An 18,063-nucleotide genomic window follows, 5' to 3' on the forward strand; every position below is an offset into this window, starting at 1 on the left:
TGCCAAGATGCAAGAGGGCTGTTAGCAGAGTGGAAAGCTCATGGAGCTGCTCTGCTTTTTTAATGAGACCGTGGGGCAACGTGCTGGTGGGTGCATTGATTTCTTGCAGCACTGGCAGTCAGTTAGATTTTTGGGTGCCAAATCAAAGGGAGAGTTTGGTTTAATTCTTTAGCTCTGACCCATGAGAGGTCAGACCTCTGCTAGAGACACCAGTTTAAGGAAGTCCCAGAAGGTCTGTTTTCCAGTTATGATTTTCCATGGTTAATATAGCAATTTCCTGCTCCTCTTTCCAGCCAGGTCTTCCCTTGGAAAGGAGATGAGCAGCAGTATAAATTGCAGGCAGTGCCCAAAAAGCTGTTTGCAAGAGCAATTCTCTTTGTTGAGCTCCTGCCTGTTTCATTTATTTATCTGTTGCTCTTCTTCCTGTGAACTTGTAGCATTTTCTTCTCTGCAAAGAAATTTTGAGATGTTTGGAGGGATTTTCCCATACCTGTTGGTCTCTGTTGTTTAGTTGGGGATGCGAAGGCTTGTGATTTGCCCTTTGCAGCTCGGGGACTTGCAGGAGGGAGCCAGCTGTGAAGGATGATGCTGACCAGAGCACAGGGAGGGCTCAGACACATCAGTGTCCCTGGGAAACCAGGTTATGTGGTGCTGGGGGAGAGCCCTTCTGCACTTCCTTCCAGCATGAGGTTACAGCACTGATGGGTGAGGGAAGAGCAACTGATGTCCTCTGCCTGGACTTGTGTAAAGGTGACATGGACAGTGAGATTGAGGCACACTTGGTGAGTTTGCTGATGGCACAGAGCTGTGGGTGCAGGCACAGGCTGCTGGGAGGGGACGGGGCATCCAGAAAGGACCGGACAGGGCAACAGGTTCAACAAGGCCAAGGGCAAGGTCCTGCTCCTGGGTTGGGGCAATCCCAAGCACAAACACAGGCTGAGAGGAGAGCTGTTTGAGAACAGCTCTGAGGAGATGGACTTGGGGGGCTGATGGATGAAAGGCTGGACAGGACCCAGCCACTCTGCCCCTCTGTTCCACTCGGGTGAGATCCCACCTGGAACAGTAGAATGTGGAGCTGTTGGAATGAGTCCAGAGAAGGCTACAAAGATGTTCCAAGCACTGGAGCACTTCTGCAAAGGAAACAGGCTGTAAGAGCTAGGGATGTCCAGCCTGGAGGAGAGAGGGCTCCAGGGAGACCTGAGAGCCCCTTCCAGTGCCTCAAGGGGCTCCAAGAGAGCTGGAGAGGTACTTTGGACAAGGACCTGGAGTGACAGGACAAGGGGGAATGGCTTCCCACTGCCAGAGGGCAGGATTAGATCCGATATTGGGAAGAAATTTTTGGCTGTGAGAATGGTGACACCCTGGCACATGTTGCCTACAGAAGATATGGCTGTCCCATCCCTGGAAGTGTTGAAGGCCAGATTGGATGGGGCTTGGAGCACCCTGGTCTAGTGGGAGTGTCCCTGCCTGTGGCAGAGGGATGGAAATTAATGATTTTTAAGGTCCCTTTCAACCCCAATTGTTCTGTGATTCTATGCTTGTTGCCAGTCAGCTGGGCTGGCTGGTTGATGTGGGTTCAAATGGCATAAAGGCATTTCAACGTGTCCGTTTCCTTTCCCTGTCTAGCATTTATCAGCTTCTGGAGGCAGTGGCTGTACCTGGGGTGGGAGGTCTTTCTCATATAAAAACGTTGCTCCCTTTCCTGAAGGCCTTTGTTCTGAGGTGAGCCTGGGGGCTGAGCTGTGGGGGCCCATGGGGAGCACAGACAGACTGAGTGGAGCATGTCCCTGCTGGAGTCAGATCCCAGGGCTTCAGTGGAAAGGGGGTAGTTGGTGGGTAGCAGGTGGTGGTTTCTGGGCTCACTTCTGCTTCCAGAGCTTCTGCAGCAGAGCTGATGCTGCTGGCGGGGATGTGCAGGCAAGGTGGCTCCTCCGGGATGCTGGTTGCTAAGCAACCGGCAGAGGTGGAGTTTTCTGGTACCATTCCCAGCGCATCCCTGCCTGCATCCCTTCCTGAACTGCTCCCTACCTGCTCCAGCATTGCTCACATCCTCCCAGGCAGCATGGTGGGAGCTCCTGCTGCCTGCACCACACTCTCCTGGGGCAGAAGGGCAACCTAGGGTATCTCTGGGCATTGCCAAACCTTGATTTGGGGTTTCTCTGCCCAAGTTCACCAACACCCTTCCACAGAAGGTGTCTTGAACCTCTGTTGACACTTTATGTGAAGCTTCTGTCTCAGTGCTGGTTCTCTGCCTGGTTCTGGAAAGCAGGGCTAAAAGTGGGAGTCGCAAGGCTCCTGCACCCTGAGACTCCCTGCAGCCCTTTGGCTGGCTGGGGAGCTGAGGGCGTGCTGGCTGTGGAATGCTGTGGGAGCCTGTTTCCCTTCTGGGGCAGTTGTGCTGATGGATCCCGGGTGCTTTCAATCTCCCTTAGGTGGTGGCTGTGTCAGTACAGGGATGCTCAGGCTCATACAGGAGGGCTGGGTAGTGCAGAAGGGTTTGGGAAGGTGTCAGTGGCTCCACTGCTCAGGAGTCCCTGCTTGGGGCTGTCCGTCAGGGTGACTGCAGCCCTGATGCACCATTAGATCATAAATCTCTCACTCCTGGTGTGCTCCCAACTCTGCTGACAGTGCAAGCCATACCTTTTGAAAGGTCGGTGTTTGCCTGGAGGAGGCCCAGTCCTGGCTTTACAGGGCTGCCTGGAGTGACAGAGGGCATAAGCTGGGCAGCCTTTGGCTGTGCAAGCAGCCTCAGTGGACTTCCAGACCTGCCTGCATTCACCTCTGGAGCTGTATGATTTTGGGCACAGGGACTGCTGTTTGATCCTGCCATGAGGATCTGTCCTCGATGCACCTGTTGCTCCCGAGTGGCAGAGCTGCCACACTGCTGGTGAGATCCTGTGGTCTGGTCTGAATTTTGGGGTCCCTGTGAGTCTGCAGGGTGGTGTGGCTATACTGGCACAAAGGTGCTGTGTGGCAGTGTCCCCAGTCAGGGAGCGGACTGGTGAGCAGCAGAGATGGCTTTCATGGAGCCAAGTCTCTACCTGGTAGCAGGGAATGGTTTTCCACCACTGGTGGCAGAGGGGCACACTTTTACTTGTGCTACCAAGGGGCTGTCACAGGGAAGGAGCTCAGGTGTGAGGCAACTGGGCTGAAACTGGAGAGCTCTGGAATAGCATCATCCCTATGGCACCTCCAAAGTCTGGGGAACTGTAGAGTTGCTGCCTTGGCTAAGCTGGGCAGGTGCAGGAAAGGTGCTGGTGGGACTGAGGGCGTCAATAGGGCTTGGCTTTTGGAGGGGAATGCAGGTAAGACTGGAGCAGCCTGTGAGTGCCAGGGCAAGTGGGGGAGTCCCCAGAGCACTAAGGAGACAAGTGGTGTGCTACCGTGGGGATGATGTTGCGGTGCCTGGGCTCAGTGGTGGCACACGGTGTGGTGGTGCTGCTGGTCCCACCCCAAGTGCTCCAGGGAGGTGGTGGGAGCAGGGAGAGAAACCAGCGGATGGGGGGACTGGAGGCTGCAGCGTGCACTGGCTCTTCATCTCACTGTGCATGGTGTCTGGGCTGCCCTTCCATCTGGAGAGGCACAGGGTCTGTGCAGGGGCTGGATCAGGGCTCTTCTGGCCCACCAGCTGCAAAATCTTCATTTCCACATTAATGAGGTTGTGGAAGGTGTTTCTTGGCTTCCAAGGCATCACAGCAACTTATTCCTGGATTTATTTACTCAGCTGGGACGCGTGACTCAAAAGGGTAGGAGTGAAACCTTGTTTAAAATGGCCACAAATTTCCCAGGTCCTGCTAAAGGACTGTATCCCACTGTGCGAGAGGGAGCAGGGAGGAGGATACTCCCCCTTCACATCCTGGCAAGCTTAGAGAAGAAGGAGGTGCCTCAGCCCTGTCCCCTTGCAATGCAGTAGAGGTCATGGTCCTCTTCCCTGGTTTTTCCTGGTGCCAAAAGGGCTGGGGCCACAGCACAGCAGCAGCAAGCTGGAAGGAGAGTTGTACCTCTCAGGGCAGACTCTGCCCTGGCTGCTCTCAGTGCTGGCAGCTGAGCTGAGTGGTGGTGAGTTGCCATCAATGCCTGACTCCAGGCTGACTCAGGGGACAATGCCTTGTCAACTTCGTGGCTTCTTTCCCCCCTCCCCGCCCTAACTTTCTCCTGATTCATTTTTGACACATGGCACGATGTTTCTGTAGCAGCAGGGATGCTGATCTTGACTTCCAGGGTGTAGTTTTGTGGAATAAGCTCAGGCTGCTTTTTTAACTCTGGAGCAGGGGATGGCACTGTGGACAGCAGGTCTGTCCCCCACAGGCGATGCCAGGGAAGTATGGAGCATTTGTGGAAGAGAGGCTGCCTGTCAGCTGTACGTACAGAAGCCCAGCATCCTGCTCCAGGGTCAGATGTCTCTGCAATGCCTGGCTCAGGCATGATGGACAAGCAGATGTTTGGGCTGTTGGCAACTGCTGACATAATGTAAATACATAATTGCCCAAACACAGATTCAACATGTGTCAATTAAGGCTGAGCTGACTGCAGCAGAGCAGCTTCACCAGCCCCACGCAGGTGGGTGGGATAGCCCCACATTGTGGGCTCCTTCCGTGTGGTGGATCCCAAAGTTTGTGGAGGTGTTACAGGGTATCACTACACTCATGTGAGTCTGTTCCCACAGGATCATCCCATGCTTGGTGCCTTTGCTTTCCTTTTTTTCCTGAGTTGACCTGATTCTTCACTGGGCAGCTCCAGCCTGGCTGAAGTGAGGGGCCCAGAACTGAAGACAGGACTCAGTGTGGAGCCAGCTCCTCCTGGTGCTGTGCTGCCATGGGGTGGAACAGCTGTGGGGTTATTGGCAGGAGAAGGTGGCACAGCTCACCTGGGCCGGCACAAAGCCCACTCGCAGGCTGGGGAGAAAGGTGTCAGGTGAGGAGGGAATGCTCACGCTATCCTTCATGTTCCTATTGTCATGTTCTTGAGCTCGTATCATCCTGCTGGGCAGGAGAACATTGTGCTCTGGTAGTCTGACATCTCTTTTCCGACCGCTCCTGGCAAAAGGGTGGGAGGCTGCAGGCTTGGAGGTGATGGGCACAGGGTGAGTTGTGTGGCTGTGAGACTGCACATGTTTGCTGGGGGGACACAGGTGAACGTGGGGCGTGAGGCTCATGGAGGGAGGGCGTGAGGCTGCAGGGAGGACGGGATGAGGTGGCTGATTGTAACAGGGGAGCAATAAAGCTTCTCCCAGCTCACCAGTGCCCTACTGCTCCTGCAAGCATTGAGTCCTGCCTGCAGGGTGCTCATGGGATGTGGTGCTCATGGAACTTGTGCTTCAGTCCTGCCAGTTGTGTGCATGTGTGTTTGGTGGGCAGAGGAGCAGATGTGTGGGGATGGGAGGATCCCTTTGGTATGAGGCAAAGGGAAACTGCTCTGCTGTAAATGAAAAACATCAGAAGAAATTGTGATTGTCTGGAAAAAGACCTGGAGGTTGAAACATCCATCTGTGTGACTGACCTGAGGAACAAAGAGAAAGTAGTGGGACATAGAGAGGGGGCTTGAGACAAGTGTGTGGGGATGAAGAGTCTGAGAGAGTTTTGCACCAGATGGTAAATCTCAATGCTGTGATCACAAAGCTGTGCTGTCCCAGATAACAAGGACCTGCAGGAGCGAGGCAGAAAGGAGAAGTGAACCCCAAGGTCCATCCAGCTACAGGCAGCAAGGGCAGATGGACCAGACCCTCAGGGAACAGTCAAGACTCTGGAGGCAGGAGGAGGAACCAAATGCAACTGGTTTGGCCCCAGCAGTGTTCAGCAGCTGCCTCTGCCCACTGGGTTCTTTGCTTTCAGGCTGAGTAGAGAAGAGCTGTTGGAGCTGGGTCTGCAGGGACCTCCCTGGGCAGTTTTGCTGTGCTGCAGTGGCTCTGGAGGCTTGCTGATGCTCTTGAGGGCCTCCATATTGCCACTGGGAAGGACCTAGGCTGGAACCTGATGGACTTGAGCAGGCACTTCCCCATCAGGGTGCAGGCAGGTCCTGTTGGCTGGATGCTGGCCTCAGAATGCTGCTGTCCTGGGCTGAGTGACCCACTGTGGGTGTTGCCTTGTAAGAGTAAAGCTGAGCTGCCACTGATACTGGATCTCTGCAGGACTCGTCCTGTGGAGGGGTCGTGGTGGCCTGTGGACAGTGGGGAGCTGCAAAGCTTGAAATAGTGGGAAAGCAGAAGGAGCTTTACCCTGGCTGCTCAAGACAGGAACAACCACAGCCCAAAACTAGGGGGAAGGAGGTTTGGTGAGATGATGAACACCTGTCTAATGGGACAAGGATAAAGACCTGGAGCAGGTGACAGTGTGCAAGAAGAGTTGCAGAATCACAAATGGTTTGGGTTGGAAGGGACCTTAGAGCTTGTCTTGGTTGGACATGGGCAGGGAATCCTTCCACTAGACCAAGTTGCTCCAGGCCCCAACCAGCCTGGCCTTGGACACTTCCAGGGATGGGGCAGCCACAGCTTCTCTGGGCAACCAGTGCCAAGGCCTCACCACCCTCACAGGGAAGAATTCCTTCGACATCCAATCTAAATCTCTCTGGTTTTAGTTTGAAATGGTTCCCCTTGTCCTGTCAGTATCTCTCCATGTAAAAAGTCTCTCCTCCTATTTTTTGTAAACCCCCTTTAGACACTGGAAGGGGCTCTCAGGTCTCGTAGGAGCCTTTTCTTCTCCGGGCTGAACACTCACAGCTGTCTCAACCTGTCTCCATAGCAGAGGTGGTCCAGCCCTCAAAGCATCTCTGTGGCCCTGGGAGATTAGATACTTATCCCGCTCTCCTTTCCATCACAGACACCGTTAAAGGCTTGTCGGGGTGGCATGGATGGAGCTGTTCCCTGTGTTGAGTGGTTCAAATGACCTCTCGAAGCATCATCTCCCTCCACAGTGGGGAGCTGCTGCAGCCCCCCGGGGCTCGCAGAGGCGGCATCGCGGGAGGCGGGGTTGGGGCTGGAGGAGGTTGGCAGAGCTCCTTTGTAGGAGGTTGCGTGGCCCGGGGCTCCCGCCTCAGCCACATCCGGAGCCTCACCTGTGAGTCAGTGTTTGGCTGATGATTCACAGCGGCGCTTCGAGACAGCCACGGGCTGGTGCAGGACTGGGATTAATGTTCTGGAAGGAGGGCAGTGTGGAAGGAGGGAGACAAGATGTTTTCCCTCATCAGCATTACCCAAGTCTGACTGCCAGATATGTCAGCCCTGAGGTGGAGAGATGTTGTCAGCCTGCAAAGGAAGCTCCAGCTGTCGGTCCCTCCCTGGCAGCAGCTGGGCACAGGATTTGGTGGCTGCACCCGACCATCACTGTCCTAACCTGAGAGCACCATCCCTGCTTGGCTGGACCTCCTGGGAGCTCATGACATGCTGCTTCAGGCACAGGCAGCTGTTGCCCTTACCTGACCCAAGCTGTCAGGAGGATGAGGTGACCTCCCTCCTCCCAGGGCGAGGCATCTCAGGAGCTGGGGCTCCTGGTTGAGGAGATGTTTCTGTAATTCACGTTAAAGGTGAGGGTCGCCTCGCCTCTTTTTCCAAGGGTGACCCCCTGCACATCTGACACAACTGTGAATCACAGAATCCCAAAATGGTTTGGGTTGGAAAGGATGTTAAAGACCATCCAGTCCCACCCCCCTGCCATGGGCAGGGACACCTCCCACCAGCCCAGGTTGCTCCAAGCCCCCTCCAACTTGCCTTTGAACACTTCCAGGGATGGGGCAGCCACAGCTCCTCTGGACAACCAATGCCAGGTCGTCGTCATCCTCACATAGGAGTCATCCCAATATCCCATCTAACCCTGCTCTTTGTCAGTGGGAAGCCATTCTCTCTTGTCCTGTCACCCTCCATTTCTACTGGAGCCCCTTTAGACATTGGAAGGGGCTCTTGGCTCTCCCCAAAACCTCTTCTCCAGGCTAAAATCCATTCAGCTGTTCTGAACAAACTCAAGACAGCGGACAAGCACTGTTGTTATGCTTCAGAAACATTATTTGAACATCTTTCCATGTCCCTTCTGGTCTTTGAAACCCTCACCTGGAGCCACAAATTGTGAGAGCTGCCCACGGTCATAATCCTCTGGGAGCCTTGGCCCCATCCTCAATGCTGTAGCTCACAGCAGAGTCAGAGGCTGATCCACATCCTCAGTGTGTGTCCAGGTTGGTGCTTTCCAGCCCTACTTTCCTTCTGAAGGACTTTTGCAGACCATGTGTCCTGCAGCAAGCTGAAACCTGATGGGGGCGAGGGGGGGATTTGTTGGTTGCATTTTGCAAGTCATTGAGGAGTTTTCAGTTTGTCCCCAGTTTGGGTGTCCATAGTGTCTGGATACTTGGATGCCAAAGGCATCCCAGTTCTGTGGGGACACAAATACTATTGCTGTAAATTTGTACAGAAATGAGACTGGTGAATTATTTTCCTAGCAGTGTAGAGCCAGAGCCAGGTTGGAAAGGTTGTTTAAGACTGTGAACCTCTTGCCGTCTATCTCCATCAAGGCTGCTTTGGGGCAGCCTGAGGTGGGGGTATGGCTGCCCTTGCCATGGTCCTTCCAGCACCTGTAGCCCAGGCTCCTGATGCTATTCCTGGCTCCTGCTCAGCCATGTGACTTGTTCAAGCTCTTTTGACACCTTGTTTGTTCTTTTGCATATCTGTGAGATGCTTCAGAGGATGGAAATTTCCAAGTTCCAGTTTCCCTGCAGCAGCTGGGCCACACGTGTATTTTAGGACTCGGGTGTGGGAGTGGGCAATGTAGTGCTGGGCACTGTGGGCACCTCTGGGGACTGGGGTCATAGTGGCTTTGGAACTCAGACCAGCTGAAGTGAGGGTGCAGGGAGCGTTGGGAGCACTGCATTGATGCATATAAAACATACATTATGTATACATCCTGAATAGAAATCAGGCAGGGAAAGCAACCTGGGCAGGGCTTATTGCTGCTGAAAGACAAGCAGGAACATCTGAAGGGTATTAAGCAGGAGGGAATTGGAGTAAATCTGTTCCCCAGAACTGGTTGTCTGGTGTGTGGGCACTTCTTATGTTGTGCCACAGTGAAGCCAGGACAGGGCTAGGGGAGAAGGGGTCCCAGTTCCTGGGGCATGCAACCTGGAAGGAACTCAGTGGGAGAGAAGAGTAGGGCTGGGAGCTTGTGGGGCTCATGGACTTGTTCATGGGGCAGCCCATTCGTGCTCTACTGGGCTTGGTGGCATGGCCTATGTCCTCCATGCAGGATAGCGAGGGCTGGGGGCCCCTTTCCTTCTTGCCATCAAGGATTATTCTATGCAATGGAGCCCTGATCCAGTGAAGTGGATACTACCCACAATGGATGCCTGCCAGAGTCCTGGGTCTGGCCAGCACACCTCCTGGGGAGAGTTGCTTCAGAGGGTGTCCAAGGACTCTTTAGTGACTCCAGGCACTGAAGCACTGTCCAAGACACACTGGAAAACATGAGGATAGAGAGCAGTGAGCTTGGCTGTTGTGGTAGGCCCTGGAGGCTTCCTTGAGGAGAGGGGCACACACTGTCCCATGGGACCCAGGGCCGTGGTGCAGCATGTCCTGCTTCTGAGGTGGTGGGAGGCAGCAGGACCCTGGTGTGGGTAGCACTGCAGAGGTCTGGGTTGGGTTGGGGAGGGTTCCCTGCAGTGCAGTGTCAGTCCTGGAGTAGGTCTGAGGTAGCTTCTCTTTTGCACCATTTATTTTCTCTGTTGCAGCCCCAGCTCTGCCTGCATGGCCCAAGTCCCTGCTGTGTCCCAGGGTGTCCTCTACATGGAAGGTCAGAGCAAATGAAGGAAGCTGGTGTGCTGCTCCCCACCCCACTGCAGCTCTGAGCTGACTTGCTCACTCTTCTCCTCTCTCTGTGACCCTTTTTCCATCCCTTCTGCCCTTTAAAACATTTCTCTCTTATCTTTCATCATTGCCTGCAAGGCCTGAGCATCCCCGAGGCCTCCAAGCTGTCCTTCTGTTGGCAAAAGTGAAAAAAATCTCTCACCTCCCATGCCTGAGCACCCACAGAGGGTCCATTTCCTCCTCTGCAGCAGCCTGGGATACACTGTGCCATGGGTACCAGTGGGATGTTTCCATGTCTGTCCTACAGATCTTCCTGTGGCTGCAGGTCTCCCATGGGCAGGCTGCTCCCTGGTGTTCCTGTCCCAGTGGAGCCAACCTTGTCCCGTGGGTCTGTGCCCCTGAATCGGCTCCTTAGTGGGGTGTGGAATCTCAGGATGTGCTGTGTTGTGCGAGCTTTTGTTATTCAGTCCCATCTGGGAACACTGGGGTTTTATTGGGGTCCTGATTCTGCTTCAGTCTGTCACTAGTGGGGATGGGCTCATGGCTGTGTGTACCCACAGGGGTACTGTTGGTCCCCTCTCCCCAGCAAATGTTTCTTGTGGCTGAGAGAGGGGCAGATGGAGAGGAACCAGAGGGAGGTCTGCACTAGTGTCTTAAGGTGTTCAGAAAGCATGAGCCAGGCATCCCAAAAGTGGGAAACTGGGCTAAAACCCACAAATATTCAAATAACAGGCCCTCCAGTGCTTGTTCTGAGGTAGGTGCCAAGGACAGAGCTGAGCAGATGTTGACAGGAAAGAGTGATTCAAATGGGGTGTTTTGGGAAAAGACTCTTTGGGCATAGATCAGCTGTGCCATGCCATGCCATGCCATAGCCCCTGACCCCCCCAGATCCCTTCTCTTCCTGTTTGGACTGAGGAGGACATCAGAGGCATGCACGACCATGGTGTCCCTGTGTGTCTGGGGTGCCAGCTGATGCCTCTGATGGCTGGTGGTTACAAGGAATGATAAGCCCTCACCTGGATTTAACCCTTGAGGATTAATGGCATGTTTTCCTCTGTGCCTATCCTTCTCTGCCATCTCAGGGGGCTGCCAGGCAGCTGGGTGCAAGATGAGGCTGGTCCCAAATACAAACTTTCAGTGCTGGGATGTGCCCAGTGCTGGTTCAGATGAGGTTTTTCAACTGACTTTCCAGCTTTCCAGTGCTGGAATTGGCTTTGACAGTGCCCCTCTTCCCTCACCCCAGCTTAATTTCTACCAAATTAATCAGAAACATATTGATGCTTGAAATCAGAGGCTCTAGGGATGGAAGGAACATTGAATTGGCTTGTTGCTGGAACTGCTCTGTGCAGCAGCCACTTCCCTGCCTTTCTCCAGGTTCCCAAACTTCTCCAAAAGAATGCCTGGCGGCCAGCTTTGCCAGGATGGTGGTGGAGGGATGAGACCGATGCTCCTCTGCCCCCACAGCATCCTCCACTGGGATCTAAGGACTTACTGGAATGCTGAACTAAAACCTAAGCCCGGCTTAGCTGTGACCTCCTCCAGGACTCGAGCTGTGTCCCACTGTGGTCCAACAGAGCTTGCTTCATTTCCCTGTCTGAGTCACCAAATGGTGCTCCAGGTGGCAGGGGAGGGATGCACATGGTCCCCTCCTATACCGAGTGGGATCACAAAAATGGGAGGAAGCCATGTCATGGGGCCAGCAGGAGCAAGAAAGCATTCTCCAACAGCACCCTCTTTGGAGAAGCTCGGCTCAGTGCTTGCTTGGGGGTCACCTCTCAGGCAGAGGGGGCATGTCTGGGGTCCTCAAGCTGCTCCCTGCCCCAGGAGGCATCTTGGTGTGTCTTTTTGGTGGGTAAGGAGGTGCACAATCAGGCACAAGCCACATCTCAGTGGGATGACTCAAGCATTATCTGGGACCTCGCTGAGCCCACTGGCATGGCAGAAGTTTAGGGGCTCCTCTGTGGGGTGGTCCTGTGGCTGATGTCTTTCTGCTGGCCTGAACCCTGCACTGAAATGCAGGTGAACATCTCTTGGGCTCTTCTTCTTGCTCCAATGTCCTTCCTGAGTTGCCCTGTGCCACCCTGAGGGATTAATTTGCTGCTTCTTAGATAAATAAGTGAGGAAGCTTGTCCATGGGGTGACCTCCCCCTGCTCCTAGCAGAATGTGCCATCCTTGGCTACTTAGAGGCTTCTGCCAAGAGGAGGGAGTCAGACTCTGCTCAGCAGGGCCCAGGGACAGCTCCAGAGGCCATAGGCACAAACTGACACACAGGAGGGGCCCTCCAAGTGTCAGGAAACACTTTTTCACTGTGAGGGTTGCCAAGCACTGGTGCAGGTGCTCAGGTAGGTGGTGGAGTCTCCATCCATGGAGAGACTCAAAAGCTGCTTGGACACATCTTGAGCAGTTGCCTCTGGGTGGCCCTGATGGAGTAGAGACTGGGCATTGCTATAGACACTTCCATAGTTAGTCGGTAGCAGACGCAGTGGGTTCCTCCTGCCCTGGCATCCCAGGGCCTGAGCCCCTCTTTCTGGGTCCATCATTGTTTCTTGCCAGGGATGAAGGGAAGATCCTTCCTGACTTTGTTTCCCTTAGGCTACCTGATGGAGCCAGCTCAGGGATGCTGTTCAATTGTGGATGCTGAGAGATGGGTGATGCCAACCCTAAACCAGTGCAGAACTGGTAGCCCCCAGCCCCAAAGCCCTGTGGCTGCACCCTCATGGAGAGGGGACAAGGGCTAGAAATGCCATTGAGGATGCTAAGACTGCCCTGACTGGGAGTCCCTTACAGAGGCATGCCTGAGTGCTGCTCCCATGGGAGGTGCAGGGGCCAGGGAAGCTGCAAGCCCCACTGGTCCCTGGCCTGGCTGACTCACAGGGATTGCATTACCAAGGCTGGGACAACAAACGGTGCAAACAGACCAGGCAAGGATTTTGGAGGAAGGGAGGTTGCTGGGAAGTATGGGGTTACTGGTTCTCCCTTGCTACAGACTTTGGTGTTTTAGAGTGAGATCCCCCTGGGCTGTCCCAGTTTAGCAGCTCAGAAGTACCTGTGCAAGGTGCCCAGCTCTGAGGAGGGCTCATGTAGGGGCTGGGACCCAGTCCTGCTCATCTGGTTCCCCCGAGGCAGATAGTCTTGAGTGAGGGGACAGTCCCAACCCATGTGTACCACTTGGAGAGCTCATACCAGTGAGTAACTGGACAGTTGGGGCTGAATGGGGATTTCTCCCTCTGCATCCAGTGCAGTCACCCACACAGTGGTAGCTGGAGCCTGCCAGGAGTCTCCCAGCCAGTCCCCAGACTTTGCCTGGCTTGTGCTTCTTTCCCTGTGGTTCCTGATGGCGTGGTGTGCCCAGGAGTTTCCGTCAGTGTGTGTCCAAACTGGGTCCTACATGGGCACTGCTGCTCCAGCAGGTTGCCTACATCTGGTCAATATAACCGAGCCCCTGCCAGCCCCCATGGTCTACCTGAATCCCAGGTGCTGCCCCACACCTGCTGCCTGGTCCGTGTCCCTGCAGATGTCCCTGCCTGTGCTTTGGGTGTCCCCACTGCCCACTGATGACAGGATCCTTCCCTCTGCACAGTGAGGTCAGTGCTGGGCTTCATGGCCCCCCCACACTGTTGTGTTGTGGGTATGTGCAGTGCATGGCCCCAGTGTTTGCTCTGTGTTGTTGTCCCTTCCAGGGGACAAAGTGAGGATGAGGAGCCACATGCCCTGGAGACAGGGATGTGCTGGGTGTCACGCTTGGCACTTCACCCTGGACAGGGCTGATGAAAGAGCTTTTGTTCAGCCCCCTCCGCTGGGATGTCTAAGAGCTGACGGGCACTACCAGGGTACTTGGGTACATGGTTTGGAGTGGCACAGTGTTTACTGCCCCAGGACTCATGGAAGGGATGAGTGGGGTGCAGGACAGTGCCAGACTAACTTTGGGTGAAGATGTACAGTGGATCTAGTTCCTGTGCGGAAGCCTATCCCCCCTTCCAGGGCATGCACAGGTAAGGATCCTGGCAGGAGCACAGTCTAGTGCCTGGCCTGGTGTTTGTGGGCAAGGGGGGTGTTGGGGCTGGCACCAGCAGGACCCTCCTGCCATGCCAAGGGCAGCGGTGCAGGCCCAGAGCACCTGGGAGTGAGGAGCCTGGCAGAGGGCTGGGAAGGCAGCCCAGCCCTCGGCCCGGCCACGGCTGCAGTGCACATCCATCCATCACTGCGCAGGGGGTGGGAAGAGGCGGCTCTGCAGAAGGCGCTGCCTTGGATGCAGCGACAGCCCAGCGGAATGAGCCATGCTGGGGACATGGGGAGCTGGCTCCAAGGTAGGGGCCCACCATGGACAAGGCCACTGTGCAATGCTCAGTGCTGCTGCTGATGCTCTGGGCTTTAGCCAGCAGTGGGTGCCATGGGGAGAGCTGTGGGTGAGATGTGGGTCCTGGAGCTTGGGAGGGGGACAGTTGGGCTTGCTCTTAGAGGTCTTTTTGAAACTTAATGATTCTATGACAGAGCACTTTTATGGTTGGGCCTCTGCCAGTCATGCCTTAGGATAAGTGAGGTTCATCCTTCAGGACCTGGGGATACTCTGTGTTTCTGATCCCCTTTTCACCATAAACACCTCATATGATTCTCTGGCCCTGCTGCAGAGCAGCACAGGAGAGCTCTCTGGGCTGCACTGCAGACCATTTTGGGGATTTGCAAGTCTTGTGCCAAAGGGGGAGGGCTGGGGTGGCAGCTGGGCTCAGGGGTGGCAGCAGGGCTCAGGGGTGGCAGCAGGGCTCAGGGGTGGCAGCGGGGCTCAGGGGTGGTAGCGGGGCTCAGGGGTGGCAGCGGGGCTCAGGGTGCCACATGTTGCCAGTGCTTCAGGGCTTCTTTCCCTATTTGCTGTTTCTGTGTCCCTGGAGGATCCCTAGGACTCCCTGCCAGGATCCTCACAAGTTTCCTGCATGGTTGCAAGGCACTGCTTGTGCTCCCATCCTGCCTGATGGCTGCCAGCTCAGCCCTTGCCCCTGCCCCATCAGGAGTGCTGGGTGCCACAGCTCTAGTGTGCACCTCTGTTCTTGGTGGCTGGCAATACCTGGACCCCCTGCCCTGTGTCATGGAGCCACTGCCATGCCCACAGGGTGCCCCCCCCTCCATCTGTCTCTGCAGCAGTTGTCTGTCCCACAGAATGGTGGAGGGAGAGCTTTGCTGCCAGAATCAGCCCCATGGGTCCTCAGTGGTGGTGAGGTAGGAGGGTGCTTGGGTGTTACCCAGCTCTGTGCACCCTAATTGTGCTGTAGCCTGCTGGGCCCAGTTTGGGCACTCAGCATGGGACTGGTGTCTGCCTAGGAATGTGATGCTGCAGAGTTGAAGCCTCTTAGATGGACAGCAGCTGAGGCAGAGAGACAGAGAGAAAACAGAATTCAGTAGCAAAGGGAGATTCTCAGCCTTGGAATTCAGCCCAGCAGCTGGAAGTGACTGAGCAGGGGAAGGGGACAGCAGGCTGCAGTGAAACCCTAACCCTGGAGGTGGCAGGGAAGGGAAGGGAAGGGAGGGTTCTGGGAGGGGAGCATTGTGGAGGCTGGAGCTCAGAATATACAGGGGCACTGCTGAGTCAGAGCATCTGGGAAAGCTGTGAATCCATTCTCTGGCTTGAAGCGGGAGGAAGAGGAAAACACCAAGGAAGGAGTCGCAGGCAGGGAGATGATGGGAGGAGATTCCAGGCATGACAAGCAGGTCTGCCTCTAATCCTGCTAAGGCTTTTTTTGCAGTCGACATATTCCCACTGCCTGTTCCAGTTGCCTGGAGCTCCATCTGGCTCCAGCCATTTCCCCTTAGGAGAGCATCCCCCATCCCACAGGGGTCCGGCTGCAGCAGAATTGAGCCAACCCTTACTGGAAACTGGGCTTGTGCTGAAAACTTGCCCATACTGAAAACTGGGTGCATGGCACTGGAGTCTGCAGGTGCAGAGGAACCCTTCAGCCGTTATCCTGCACAGAGAAGGGTATGGGGGGATGGTGCCTGCTGCCTTCTCCAGCTGCTGCCTGGCAGCTGCCAGCCTCAGCATGGGAGCTGCTCCAGCCCTGGCTGCGCTCCTGAGGGGACATGCACAAGCAAGGCTACGTGCTGGGAAGGGCTGGGACAGCCTGGCCAGGGTGGCACCCAGCGGGATTGGATCCTGCTCCTTCTGTGGGAAATATTTAGGAAGAAATTATTTGGGACAGCATCTCTACCTGTCTCTACTCAGTTCACTGCAGTTGTGGTCTAAACCTCTTTTAAAGGTTTGTGGTGGAAAGTGTCAGTGAAATTGTCCCTTTGGCAGCACACTGGGACCTGTGTGCTTTCTCAACACGTGGTCCCCCACACCAGGGTCTCCTGTGTGGAGTCGGCAGCAGACGCTGAGTTCTGCATCCAGAAGATTCTGTGTGATGGACAGCACTCTAGGACTGCTGCTCACTGACTGAGGTTTGGTTGCCACCTCTACATCAGGGGCAGCTCTTGCCTGAGGCAGAGAGCTGCCCCTGTGATAACAAACATCTGCCTCTGGAGCTCTTGAATGCCATAGGAAAGATCACGTAAAAAAAGGGGGAGAAGAGGTTGGAACAGGTGGCATTGGTTGTCTCACTGTGAAGCTCAGGTCCCTTCTGAGAGCCTGCAAGTGCCCTCAGGATGCTGAACGTCCCCAGCCTGGTACAGGGAACAGCTGGGGTGCTGGTGGTCATGTTGGCCTTGGCATCCTTCTCCCACAGCCCTGGGAGCAAGTGACCAGGCTTCCATGGAGGGTGGCAGCATCCTACTGCTGACCAGAGCTCTGGGGGCTGGTGCCACCCAGGGCTTGGTGCTGCCAGGCCAGGGCTGACCTTCAGTGCCAGCTAGTCCTGACCCCCCCAGGCTTCCAGCAGCATTGGGGTGAGTAACAGTGCTGGAGGAGCCCTGGCTCTGTGCTCCTGGCCTCTCTGTTCAGCCCCGCCACAGGCAGGGAACCCTGGGCAGCAGCACTGCTCACACAACTGTGGCACCCATGCCCACCAGCTCCTGAATGGGGCTGTTGTGGCTGTGCCCAGGAGTGCAGTGGTGCCAGTGTGGCCCCCTCCATCGGGGCTGTGCAGCTGCAGGGCTCAGCTGCAGTGGTGCCATGCCCAGGGCCGCTGCTCCACTGCCAGCCCCAGCTCCCTTGGGGCAGCTTTCTGACTCTCGTACCCCAGCAATGACCCTGTGTAGGGACTGGAGCCTCCCCAGCATGGCTGCAAGGTGAGAGACTGAGGGGGTCCCTGCCCCTCCAAAGCCTGTCCAAAGTACAGAGGGGCTTGATCCTCCCTCCTGTGTTCCACACCACTGGGGCAGGTGCAATGCCACAAGGATGGGCTCAATGGGCTCTTTCTGGGCTGGGATCCACCAGGGCTGGGCTTTCCTCTGTGGCTGTGCTGAGCCCCATGCCCCTGCCCAGGCACAGAGACAGGGCTGCCGGGAGCCCCTTGGCGCCTGAAGGAGGGGCAGGAGGGAGAGCATACACTGTGGATTACTAGGGCCAGAGAGAGGTGGTAGTGGCCAGGGTTCCAAAGCAGAGTGTCAGGAGAAGCCAGGACACAGTGGGAGCAGGGAGATGATCCCTCGGGGTTTGCCGGGTTCCTCTACCAGGGCTCTGCCACCCTGGCACTGCTGTGTTGTGCTCTCACTGACTTCAGCTGGTGGTCATGGTCCTTTGCTCAGGCTCCTTGGTTGGAACTGGAGCTTAATATGCAAAAGTAGGTCTGGCTGGGCAAGATGGGATGAATTTCTAGCCTCCTACCCTTAAGAATAGCCTTCATTTCCTCAGGAATCTGTGCTCCCCACTGCAGGGAAAAAGTAGTTTGGAAGAAAGTTTAGAAACCTGTGAGAGTACGCAGTAGGTGGTGGCAGCCAAAAAATTAATGAGAGCACAGTTCACAGGTGTCACACAGAAGAGATAGTTTATTAAATCACTCCATGGAGAAAGGAAAATAGGTAAAGGTAAAAACTAACTCGATCTTCAAATTACACAATATATATTCTTAAATCCCACCCATAGCCCAGTCTTATAGGTTGAATCACAGTGTCCATAAACCTCATTACAGCTTTTAATAGGATGACACTTTCTGGACAGATGTTCACTTTGCCATGAGAATTTTGTCTCTTCAACATTCCTTTCCCATGGGCAGCTTGACCCAAAACCTTCTTATCTCACTTTGTTTTTGCTGGCTTGTTGGTCTTTCTCACAGAACTAATTCAGTACCTGCTCGTAGGCCTCAGAATCTGCCTGCAGCTCCAAAATCTTTTTCCCAACTCAAAAATCCTTCTTTAT

At 55.1% G+C, this 18,063-nt stretch overlaps 2 protein-coding genes across 20 annotated transcripts in view; one reads left to right on the forward strand and one right to left on the reverse strand.

The window, feature by feature from the left end:
• Positions 1-8,099, reverse strand: part of LOC139680248 (vitelline membrane-like protein) — a 29,752-nt gene extending 21,653 nt beyond the window's left edge. Inside the window, exons 1-3 of the mRNA XM_071572692.1 lie at positions 8,039-8,099; positions 6,883-7,050; positions 4,868-5,172 (exon numbers count right to left, since the gene is read on the reverse strand). Coding sequence (XP_071428793.1) covers positions 4,868-5,172; positions 6,883-7,050; positions 8,039-8,099 — 534 coding nt within the window. The remainder of the gene's footprint in view (positions 1-4,867; positions 5,173-6,882; positions 7,051-8,038) is intronic.
• EPB41L1 (erythrocyte membrane protein band 4.1 like 1) overlaps positions 1-18,063 on the forward strand; it is a 67,793-nt gene that overhangs the window by 17,499 nt on the left and 32,231 nt on the right. For 9 of the 19 annotated variants that reach the window (XM_071573170.1, XM_071573180.1, XM_071573184.1 and 6 more), the window contains exon 1: positions 14,051-14,086. The exons of 5 other annotated variants lie outside the window; for them this stretch is intronic. In XM_071573170.1, coding sequence (XP_071429271.1) covers positions 14,068-14,086 — 19 coding nt within the window. In that variant the 5' untranslated portion in view covers positions 14,051-14,067. Of the gene's footprint in view, positions 1-14,049; positions 14,087-18,063 lie in introns of those variants that run through there. 5 more of the 19 variants (XM_071573187.1, XM_071573188.1, XM_071573178.1 and 2 more) reach the window with 4 other exon arrangements.

This window comes from Pithys albifrons, chromosome 18 (genome assembly GCF_047495875.1).
Source record: "Pithys albifrons albifrons isolate INPA30051 chromosome 18, PitAlb_v1, whole genome shotgun sequence".
Taxonomy (NCBI): Eukaryota; Metazoa; Chordata; class Aves; order Passeriformes; family Thamnophilidae; genus Pithys; species Pithys albifrons.